The sequence below is a fragment of the Balaenoptera physalus genome (genome assembly GCF_965194825.1).
Source record: "Balaenoptera physalus genome assembly, chromosome: 2".
In the NCBI taxonomy this organism is placed as follows: Eukaryota; Metazoa; Chordata; class Mammalia; order Artiodactyla; family Balaenopteridae; genus Balaenoptera; species Balaenoptera physalus.
Genome location: NC_138883.1, coordinates 123361258 through 123373020, shown reverse-complemented (window position 1 = coordinate 123373020; position 11763 = coordinate 123361258). Strand labels below are relative to the sequence as shown.

The window sequence follows — 11763 nt, the reverse complement described above, 5'->3', positions numbered from 1 at the left end:
CCTTCAAGAAAGTTTCCACTGCACATGGATTGACTACCTTCTGCATTTCTCATTTATAACCCTTGGATTTGGTAGGGAATCAATCAATTTTTATTATTATTCCTCAGAATTCCAATCTCCCACATCTTTTTCAGAGTTTACACATTTTCTTGACTGTTCTCTCAGTTTACATTCTCGCACTTGTCCGAAAGCCAAATTGACACACCAGACTAGGTCTTGCTCTGGGACTCCATCTCTTAACTTGATTCTGGATATACCCAATTGAACATCTCCTAAGCTTAAGTTACCATCTTTCCCCTTAAACTTGCTCCTTGTCCAGTGCTCATCCATCTCCCTCCCCTCCTCACCAAGACCTTAGCCCAACAGGACGCCTGGGGTGGGGGTGGTGATCCTTGATGTCATACTCTAGCGGAGCCTCTACCCTCCACGGGGCCTCACTGCCCCCCACCCCCTACTCCCTCCCGCCAGGCGCCCCGCCCGCCCGTCCGCCTGCCAGGCCCGCGGACGCGCAGGCGCACTGGCCCGTCCCGCCGCCGCCCCGCCCTGCCCGGCCGCTGCGGAAGGCGCCGCGCGCAGCAACGCGCACTTCCTCTCTAGGAGTCCAAGGAGGGAGCGCAGACTCGAAGAGCTCCTGGACTAGGCGGCCGTTCCCTTGCCAGACGGAGCAGACATGTCCGAACAAAGTAAGGATGTGTGCGACCCCAAGTTTGCAGCCGAGGCCTCCAACTCCGAGGTGCACAGCAGCCCCGGGGTTCCCGGAGGACCCTCTCTGCCCGCGTCTCAGGCCGCGATCTTCCCAGGGCCGGAGAGCCCTCCCGTAGGCCCGCCCGACGCCCCTCTGGTCTCGCCGGCGCCCCAGGCCCCAAGCGAAGAGGGCGACCCGAAGGCCCTGCAGCAGGCCGCGGAGGAAGGCCGCGCCCACCAGGCCCCGAGCGCAGCGCAGCCCGGCCCGGCGCCGCCGGCCCCGGCCCAGCTGGTGCAGAAGGCGCACGAGCTCATGTGGTACGTGCTGGTCAAGGACCAGAAGAGGATGATCATCTGGTTCCCAGACATGGTGAAGGATGTCATCGGCAGTTACAAGAAGTGGTGCAGAAGCATCCTCCGGCGCACCAGCCTCATCCTCGCCCGGGTGTTCGGGCTGCACCTGAGGCTGACCAGCCTGCACACCATGGAGTTCTCGCTGGTCAAAGCTCTGGAGCCCGAGGAGCTGGACAGGGTCGCTCTGAGCAACCGCATGCCGATGACAGGCCTCCTGCTGATGATCCTGAGCCTCATCTACGTGAAGGGTCGCGGCGCCCGAGAGAGTGCCGTCTGGAATGTGCTGCGCATCCTAGGGCTGAGGCCTTGGAAGAAGCACTCCACTTTCGGAGACGTGAGAAAGCTCATCACCGAGGAGTTCGTCCAGCAGAACTACCTGAAGTACCAGCGCGTCCCCCACGTCGAGCCCCCTGAGTACGAGTTCTTCTGGGGCTCCCGTGCCAGCCGTGAAATCAGCAAGATGCAGATCATGGAGTTCCTGGCCAGGGTCTTTAAGAAAGATCCCCAGGCCTGGCCTTCCCGCTACAGGGAAGCACTGGAAGAGGCCAGAGCCCTGCGGGAGGCCAACCCCACTGCCCACTGCCCCCGCAACAGTGTCTCCGAGGACTAGCAAGGTCTGGAGGCAGATGGATGGTTTCTGCCCCTCACCAGGGCGGTGGAAGGGTGGGGGTGGGACATTAGAGTATTCAGGATTTACAGTGCAGTATTTCACGTGTAACTTTTAAGTTTTCAGTACAGTGCTTTTATACTTTTTAATGCAATGATGTATTAATTTCAGTAATATTAGATAGAGTGTAGGATTCATGCATGTTTGTTTATAAGTAAGCTCAGTTGGTGCTTTTGCTTTTGTGCTACCTTTCTTGAATTTTTTGTACCAGAGACGTGCTAAACTTATGAAATACATTGAGACATTTTCCATCTTATTCTTTTACATGGAACGGAGGATGTGTATTGGGTAGACTGGTCCTGGAGAGTTTGGAAGAACTCCCCAGAAAAGCTGGCGTAACCAAGAGAAAAGTCAAGACCCCTGTCTTTGTGATCTCCCTGGGCGCAGGAAACATCGGTGTGGAGTGTGGTGATGTGGACTGAAACGGGCGCAACGTGGGCACACTTTACTAAACACAGATACAACCCCACCATGAGTAAACTTTAAAGTAAACATTAAAGATTCTTGTGATACAATCATTCATGGAAAAGTGTACTTTATCTTTTTAACAAAATATTATGGGTTGGGAATGGGAATTACAAAATGTACAGATACCACTATTTCATCTAATAACGCGGGGATATCACTATTCATCATGACTCATAAATGTGTGAAGTGTATAGTTTTATTTTCAAAATGGAACTCACAAGTTCATTTCAGAACTTTGAAAAATAGAGAAAAGTATAAAAACCAAAACAGGGTCATAATCACATCACATAGAAATAATAAATGTTAATATTTAGAGTAATTTCCTCTCTTGCATTTCTACATTTTATGAAAAATAATAGCTGTTTTTGTGGGCACGAAGAGAGTGAGGCATTGTACTAAATCCTTTATGTGTATTTTCTCTTTTTATTTAATCCTCACAACAGCCTTGTGAGGCAGGCACTTATTACATCTGCACCGTGGAGGAAATACAGGAACAAAGCAGGTAATTAACTTTCCCTAGATCGTAAAGTAGTCGTGCGAGAAGAGGCTAGGGTTTGGACTCAGACTGAATGAGTCCAGAGCCTATACTTTTACCCGCCTGCCTCCAGCTGCTCCCCTACCTCCTGCCTTTTAGTTTATGCCTTTTAAAAAATTCCTTGTTAGAGTCTGTACTTTTAGCTCCCTACCCCCCAACCCATTCACACAAGGCTAGGGGTTTTATTTTTCTAATGAATCCTCACATTAATCTTCTAGAGGAAGCAGTCATATTCTGACTGTACAAATCAAGAAACTTCATTTCGGAGAGATTAATGGACCTAGCCAAGTCATGTTCCTGCTTAGCAGTGAAACCAAGATTTGAAACATGGTCTTTCCTGAAGGACTGGGATGTTGGAGCAGTCTCTAATCAGTGGTGCTGGAGGAACACACATGGGACACCTGGGAGAGGGAGGTGGGGTTGGGGTGGGAAGGTCGCCTATTGGGGTATCTCCAACCCAGCAACTCTGGAATTGCAATGGGCCACTAAACAATCCCTCAGAGAGTGGGAGGGGGTGAGGGAGGGGGTGAAGGGCAGTGCCTGGGGATAAATCTCATTATAAAACTCTCAGTCCTGCAAGGGAGAGAAAGAGAAATGGGCTTTTAATAAGACTGAAAATCTTTCAAACTTCAGGACATTGGAAAAGACCATTTGGTTAAAGCCAGATCCTATTCTGGGGAGGCTGGAAAATGAGGGGAACACATAGGTCACATCACCCCGAAAAGAAGTAACCTGGGAGTTATATTTGGGTGAGGGAATTACAATCTGAATTGGGAACTAGGAGTCTCATCACTTAAATGACAGTACTTAGCAGGCAGGTGCAGGCGCTAAAGTGCTGAAGAAGCCTCACATGTCCTTAGACGAAATCCATCCCTTTTAGTACACGTCCTGTGAGGCCTCCTGTGGCAGGTAGGGGGCATTTCTGCAATAACTCAGGCAGCTGTGCCCTGGCTTCGATGCCACTTCTTACCCTGAGCCAAAGTGAACTCAGAAATTTTAGAACTGTTAAAAAAAATTACCTCCCTCTCACCCCAAAACTTCCTGCAGAATCAAAACAAATCTGTCCCTTTAAATGTAAAATTATGTCCGGGATGTCTCATTTCTGGAACAGGGCCACAGCTGTCTCCCCTGCCAAGGCGGGGTACTGGACACTTTCTCTAACGTCCTAATCCTGCTTGCAGCAACTGTAACTCCTGAACACTTTTTTCATCAAACCCAGAAGTCACCGGGCAGGCAGTCCCCTCACCTCTCAGTGTTTGTATTTACTTTCCTCTTTGCCAGGAGAGACTGGGAGAACCACTCCAGAGCTTCCCCAAGCTTCCTGACACAGGCACATCACCTGTGCTATAGAGGACCAAATCTTGAGAGAAGGACAGGATCATGAGAAATGAGAAGCTGACCCCAGCAAGTCATGCGGGCAGGGCTGCTCACCTCCCATGCAGGCTTGGAGGCAGCCAGACCCAGAGGGAAAGGCTTACCAGATGTGGAACAGGGCTAATTCATGGCACCTGGTCCTGCAGGGACAGCAGCTTGGGGCACACGGAAGGAGCATCCAATATCACTCTTGGATTTTCATGCTGGACTCAACTGAAAGGTTGGGGGGTTGGTCAAATATTTTCCAAAAGGTTCATCTACGAGGTGCCGGGAAAGGTCATTCAGGAAGGGGTCTGCAGACCCTCGATGTTCCAGCCGAGATGACAGTGTAGTGAAACCCAGACGGCTGCGGCTGGGAAAGAGTAATTCCCCACAACATCTGACATTTTCTCCATCTGTCTTGCCAACCAGAACCTCACTTCTTTACAAATACCCACACACATATTTCACTGTAATTAACTTCATTTAATTAAAGTCATGGAGGGCAAAAAGATCTTTATAAACTGAATATAAAGTATAGTGCCCCCTCATATAAGGTATTCTGAGAGGAAAATAAATGACTTTTGTAGTATCATTATGAAAAAAGGAAGACGTGTTTTAAATGAACTTCTTATGCAGTTAAGTATTTCCTCTGCTTGAAAAGTCATCTATGGCCCCCTCCACTTGAGTTTTACCTGACCAGCTCATGAGCATCACTTCCAGTGGGAATGCTGTCTGGCCTTGAAAGCACAGCCGTGTTCTCCTAGTATTACCTCCAATAGTATCCTAAACTATTCACTCATGCTGTTTATAAATAAGTTTGTATTTCTCTTCCTGGGATGTAAGATACTTAAAGGCAAAAAACTGTATCTGTCATTTTCACCATTTCCTTGATGCCTAATTTAAGGAGTGGCATATGTACGTGCTTGAAAAGTATTTGTTATATGAGTTAAGAAATTCAAAATATTATAAAAGACCTACTCTACCACATAGCAAAAACAAAAGGAAGCATGGCAAATAAAGACCAACCACTCTAAAGTAGAGGAAACATGGACAAGTTGAAATTAATGAAATTTAAAAATACAGAAAAATAGTATAAACAATTTTTTTCAAGTTAGTTTTGTGAATACACCAAGAAAATGGGCAAATATGTATCAAGTTTTTATTTTATTTTTATTGAGATATAATTGACTTATGCCATTGTATTGGTTTTAGCTGTGCAATGTAATGATTTGATATATGGATTACCACAGTAAGTTTAGTGAAGATTCATCACCTCACATTGTTACAATATTTTTTTCTCATGATGAGAACTTTTAAGATCTACTCTCTTTGCAACTTTCAAATATGCAATACAATTTTGTTAACTATAGTCATCATATACACATTACATCTCCAGGACTTATTCATTTTAACTGGAAATTTGTACCTTTTGAAGACCTTTACCCATTTCACCCACCACCCAACCCCTGCCTCCAGCAACCACCAATCAGTTCTCTGTATCTATGAGTTCTGTTTTTTGTTTGTTTGTTTTAGATTCCACTTACAAGTGAGATAATATAGTATCTACCTTTCTATGTCTGATTTATTTCACTTAGCATAATGCCCTCAAATTTTATTTGTGTTGTCACAAATGGCAGAATTTCCTTTTTTATGGCTAAATAATATTCCATTTTATGTGGAATATCACACACATTTTTTTTAATCCATTCATCTGCCATGGACATTTAAGTTGCTTCCGTGTCTTGGCTGTTGTAAAATTATGCTGCAATGAACGTGGTGTTGTAGATAGCTTTTTGAGATAGCAATTTATTTTCTTTCAGATAAATGCCCAGAAGTGAAATTGCTGGATCACATGGCATTTCCATTTTGAACTTTTGGAGGAACTTCCATGCTGTTTTCATAGTGACTGCATCAATTTGCATTTCCACCAACAGTTGTAGGAGGGTTCCTTTTTCTCCACGTCCCCCCCAATGTTTAATATTTCTTATCTTTTTGATGATAGACGTTCTATTCTTACAGGTGTAAAGTTTTGCTTGTTTGTTTCTAAGGAGAAAGGGCAAATAAATAATTTATTACTAGGTAAATGAGCCAAGGACACAAACAGGTTAGTGCTCCAAACGTGACACAAATAACAAGTGAAAAAATGAAAGAAAAAAAAAATCCAACCACACATTGTTAAATCAAGATACTTTTTGTATGCTAATCGATCAAAGATGTAATAAAAGCCAACATCCTTTACTAGCAAGGGTGATTAGAAATTGGCATCTGATGCCCTGATAGAACTGTATGAATAGCTACTGTCGACCCCTCAACAACTAGGGGTGAGTATGTTAGGTCATTAGGGGTGCTGACCCAGCCACAGTCCATTGGAGAATAAATTTACTGTCACCCTCCATATCCCCGGTTCCCCATTCATGCAGTCAACCAACCACAGATCCTGTAATAAACATTTATTGATTAAAAAAATCTGCCTGTAAGTGGACCCACTCAGTTCAAAACTGTATTGTTCGAGTCGACTGTACATGCTTTCCTATTTTATGCACTAATTTGTAGTGTGTATTGAGCACCTAATACATTGCATTTGCAGTGTTAGGAGTCAGGGATGCAATAGCGAACAGACTAGACATTGTCCTGTGCTCACAGAGCTTTCAGTGCATTGAAAGAAGGAGATGAATAATAGGAATTACACTTCAGCGCAGTGAGTGCCACTCCAGGAGAAGTATGGAGGCTAAAGAGGCTCAAACCAGTGCATCCAACTTGGACTTTCCAAGAGGAGTGACATATAAATATACGTCTATAGGATGAGAAAGAATTAGCAACGTGAAAGTGGTTTGGGAATGGTAGATTTGTGTGGAGGAACAGTTGTGTGAACAAATACACAAGCATGTGAGACTATAAAGTTTCTGAAAATCTACTAAAAAGAATATGGGAAATAAATTTCAGAATGGGCTAGAGGCTAGAACGTCGGATAAAGAGAAGAAAAATATCATGCTGAAGATGCATTCAATGCCCTGAAGATGTGAGTAATTTTAATCCTATGACAGCCTTAGAAGTAACTGTGCTGAAAGAAGCCCTTCTTTTGAATACGTATCTTCCTTTTAGTTTTCTTCTGATTGCTAATCAGGGGTCTAAAACATCCCTCTTTATCACTTAATTTACCCCATTATTCTTTGTTTCACCTACCAAGGGGTTTGGAGCCCTTAAATATATTATGCATTTTTCAATGTCTAAAGGGTTTCATGTGTCCCCTTATTCGCAACCTATATATATTTATAATATTATTTATTAATATATATAATATCATATATACTACCGTAATAGTATATATAATATTACATATATATATAATATTTTTTGTTGAACTTCAACTATAAGGCTACCTTGTGCTGGGTTCTGTGTACACATTAGTGAATTAGACATAAAGGGCCCCTGGCCTCAAGGAGTTTACTGAGACTCACAGTGCAGATACAGCACAATAAAAAGGTAAACAAACAAATGAACCATTAAATACAAATCACACATTTGGATAAGATAATGAGATAAATGACTTGGTTAGAATGATAAAGAATGGTGGAGGAGATCAGCTGAGATAAGATGCTCAGGAAAGAGTTTTCTGAAAAGGTGACATTTCAGCAGATACTGGAAGGATTAGGAGACATCTAGCAAAGAACAGAGAGAGCAAGCATATGTGAAGGCCCAGAGTTAATTAAGTGGATTTTCTGGTTTCCTTTACTACAAGACACAGCATTACAGATGAGCTGGGCAACAAGCAACACCCAACACTCTTCTGGTTTGTCTCTGTAACAGAGGCAGCACAAGCTGAGTATGTGATATCTCAGCCTGTCAGAGATGTTCCAGTTAAGACATAGAAGAAATACCTAAGCTTTTCCTTCCCACATCATTTTACTCCTTCTAAGAACATAGAAGGAATATCAGGAGCTATTGCGCATCCTGTGATGTCAAGAATGAAAAGAGGCAAATCACAGAGATATTGAGCATGACATCCACAAACCACTGAACAATTATCAATAGCTACCTACTTATCTCTGTATTTCTTTTTTTCCCAGATTTACTGAGATATAATTGACCAGCACTGTGTAAATTTAAGGTGTACAATGTGTTGATTTGATACATTTATAGATTGCAAAATGATCACCACCAAAATGTTAGCTAACCACTCCAGCATATCACATAATTATATTCTTTGTGGTGAGAACATGCTATGCATTAGACCCCCAGAACTTATTCATCTTATAATTGGAAGTCTGTACACTTTGACCAACATCTTCCCATCACCCTTACTTCTACCCCAGCCCCTGCTAACCACCACACTATTCTGTCTCTATGAGTTTGGCTCTTCATTAGATTCTACATATAAGTCATATCAAACAATATTGGTCTTTCTGTGCCTGACTTATTTCATTTAGCCTAATGCCGTCAGGTTTCATCCATGCTGTTGCAAATGACACGCTTCCCTTCCTTATCATGACTGAATAATATTCCATTGTGTATATATGTATGTTTTATTTATTTATTTATCTATTAATGGATAAAGAAGGTATGGTATATTTAATTTTTGAAAGTCGGCTTATTTTTAAGGCAGTGCTGTCATTTGATTAAGAAATCATGCTAATAATGGTAATGCATTCTAGAGGATAAAAAAGGGCAGATAATTAGGAGAGTGTGGGGCAACAGGCCAGAATTTACAGGCAAATTGTATTAAAGAGTAAATAGAAATCACTAAACAGTTTGGGACTTATTTGAAATTATGTTTTTAAAATACTACTCTATTATACAACCAAGATAACTCTACCCCACAAGAATCTCATTCAGATTTGATGGAGAAATCAAAAGTTTTACAGACAAGCAAAAGCTAAGAGAACTCAGCACCACCAAGCCAGCTCTACAACAAATGCTAAAGAAACTTCTCTAAGTGGGAAACACAAGAGAAGAAAAAGACCTACAAAAACAAACCCAAAACAATTAAGAAAATGGTAATAGTAATATACATATAGATAATTACCTTAAACATGAAAGGATTAAATGCTCCAACCAAAAGACACAGGCTCGCTGAATGGATACGAAAGCAAAACCCATATATGTGCTGTCTATGAGAGAACCACTTCAGACCTAAGGACACGTACAGACTGAAAGTGAGGGGATGGAAAAAGATATTCCATGCACATGGAAATCAAAAGAAAGTTGGAGTAGCAATACTCATATCAGATAAAATAGACCTTAAAATAAAGAATGTTACAAGAGACAAGGAAGGACAGTACATAATGATCAAGGGATCAATCCAAGAAGAAGATATAACAATTATAAATATATATGCACCCAACATAGGAGCACCTCAATACATAAGGCAACTGCTAACAGCTATAAAAGAGGAAATCGACAGTAACACAATAATAGTGGGGAACTTTAACACCTCACTTACACCAATGGGCAGATCATCCAAACAGAACATTAATAAGGAAACAGAAGCTTTAAATGACACAATAGACCAGATAGATTGAATTGATATTTATAAGACATTCCATCCAAAACAACAGATTACACTTTCTTCTCAAGTGCTCATGGGACAGTATCCAGGATAGATCACAACTTGGGTCACAAATCAAACCTCAGTAAATTTAAGGAAATTGGAATAATATCAAGCATCTTTTCTGACCACAATGCTATGAGATTAGACATCAATTACAGAGAAAAAAATGTAAAAAACACAAACACATGGAGGCTAAACACTACATTACAATATAACCAAGAGATCACTGACGAATTCAAAGAGGAAATCAAAAAATACCTAGAGACAAATGACAATGAAAACAGGACAATCCAAAACCTATGATATGCAGCAAAAGCAGTTCAAAGAGGGAAGTTTATAGCAATACAATCCTACCTCAAGAAACAAGAAAAATCTCAAATAAACAATCTAACCTTACACCTAAAGGAACTAGAGAAAGAAGAACAAACAAAACCCAAAGTTAGCAGAAGGAAAGAAATCTTAAAGATCAGAGCAGAAATAAATGAAATAGAAACAAAGAAAACAATAGCAAAGATCAACAAAACTAAAAGCTGGTTCTTTGAGAAGACACAACAAAATTGATAAACCATTAGCCAGACTCATCAAGAAAAAGAGGGAGAGGACTCAAATCAATAAAATTAGAAATGAAAAAGGAGGAGTTACAACAGACACGGCAGAAATACAAAGCATCCTAAGAGACTACTACAAGCAACTCTATGCAAATAAAATGGAAAACCTGGAAGAAATGGACAAATTCTTAGAAAGGTATAACCTTCCAAGACTGAACCAGGAAGAAATAGAAAATATGAACAGACCAATCAAAAGTAATGAAATTGAAACTGTGATTAAAAATCTTCCAACAAACAAAAGTCCAGGACCAGCAAGCTTCACAGGTGAATTCTATCAAACATTTAGAGAAGAGCTAACACCCATCCTTCCCAAACTCTTTCAAAATATTGCAGAGGAAGCAACACTCCCAAACTCATTCTATGAGACCACCATCACCTTGATACCAAAACCAGACAAAGATACTACAAAAAAAGAAAATTACAGACCAATATCACTTATGAACAGAGTTGAAAAAATCCTCAACAAAATACTAGCAAACAGAATCCAACAACACATTAAAAGGATCATACACCATGATCAAGTGGGATTTATCCCAGGGATGCAAGGATTCTTTAATATACACAAATCAACCAAGGTGATACACCATATTAACAAATTGAAGAATAAAAACCATATGATATTCTCAATAGAGGCAGAAAAAGCTTTTGACAAAATTCAACACCCATTATGATAAAAACTCTGCAGAAAGTGAGCATAGAGGGAACCTACCACAACATAATAAAGGCCATATATGACAAACCCACAGCAAACACCATTCTCAATGGTGAAAAACTGAAAACATTTCCTCTAATATCAGGAACAAGACAAGGATGTCCACTCTCACCACTATTGTTCAACATAGTTTTGGAAGTCCTAGCCACGGCAATCAGGGGAGAAAAAGAAATAAAAGGAATACAAATTGGAAAAGAAGAAGTAAAACTGTCACTCTTTGCAGATGACATAATACTATACATAGAGAATCCTAAAGATGCCACCAGAAAATGACTAGAGTTAATCAATGAATCTGGTAAGCTTGCAGGATACAATATTAATGCACAGAAATCTCTTGTATTCCTATACATCTGAAAGAGAAATTAAGAAAACACTACCATTTACCATTGCGACAAAAAGAATAAAATATTTAGGAATAAACCTATCTAGGGAGACAAAAGACCTGTATGTGGAAAACTATAAGACACTGATGAAAGAAATTAAACATGATACAAACAGATGGAGAGATATGACATGTTCTTGGGTTGGAAGAATCAATCTTGTGAAAATGGCTCTACTACCCAAAGCAATCTACAGATTCAATGGAATACCTAACAAATTACCAATGGCAGTTTTTACAGAGCTAGAACAAAAAATCTTCAAATTTGTATGGAGACACAAAAGACTGCGAATAGCCAAAGCAGTCTTGAGGGAGAAAAACGGAGTTGGAGGAATCAGACTCCCTGACTTCAGACTATACTACAAAGCTACAGTAATCAAGACAATATGGTACTGGCACAAAAACAGAAATATAGATCAATGGAACAGGATAGAAAGCCCAGAGATAAACCC

The 11763-nt window shown here is 41.0% G+C and overlaps 1 protein-coding gene across 1 annotated transcript; it reads left to right on the top strand.

The window, feature by feature from the left end:
• The first annotated feature begins 538 nt into the window (after positions 1–538).
• On the top strand, positions 539–2223 carry NDN (necdin, MAGE family member). Its single transcript, XM_082450789.1, has one exon. The coding sequence runs from the start codon at positions 671–673 to the stop codon at positions 1646–1648; it is 978 nt and encodes a 325-aa protein (XP_082306915.1). The 5' UTR covers positions 539–670; the 3' UTR covers positions 1649–2223.
• Positions 2224–11763: the final 9540 nt, after the last annotated feature.

Coding starts and splice junctions, on each gene's coding strand:
- NDN (XM_082450789.1), top strand. CDS start 671: ATGTCCGAACAAAGTAAGGATGTGTGCGACCCCAAGTTTGCAGCCGAG.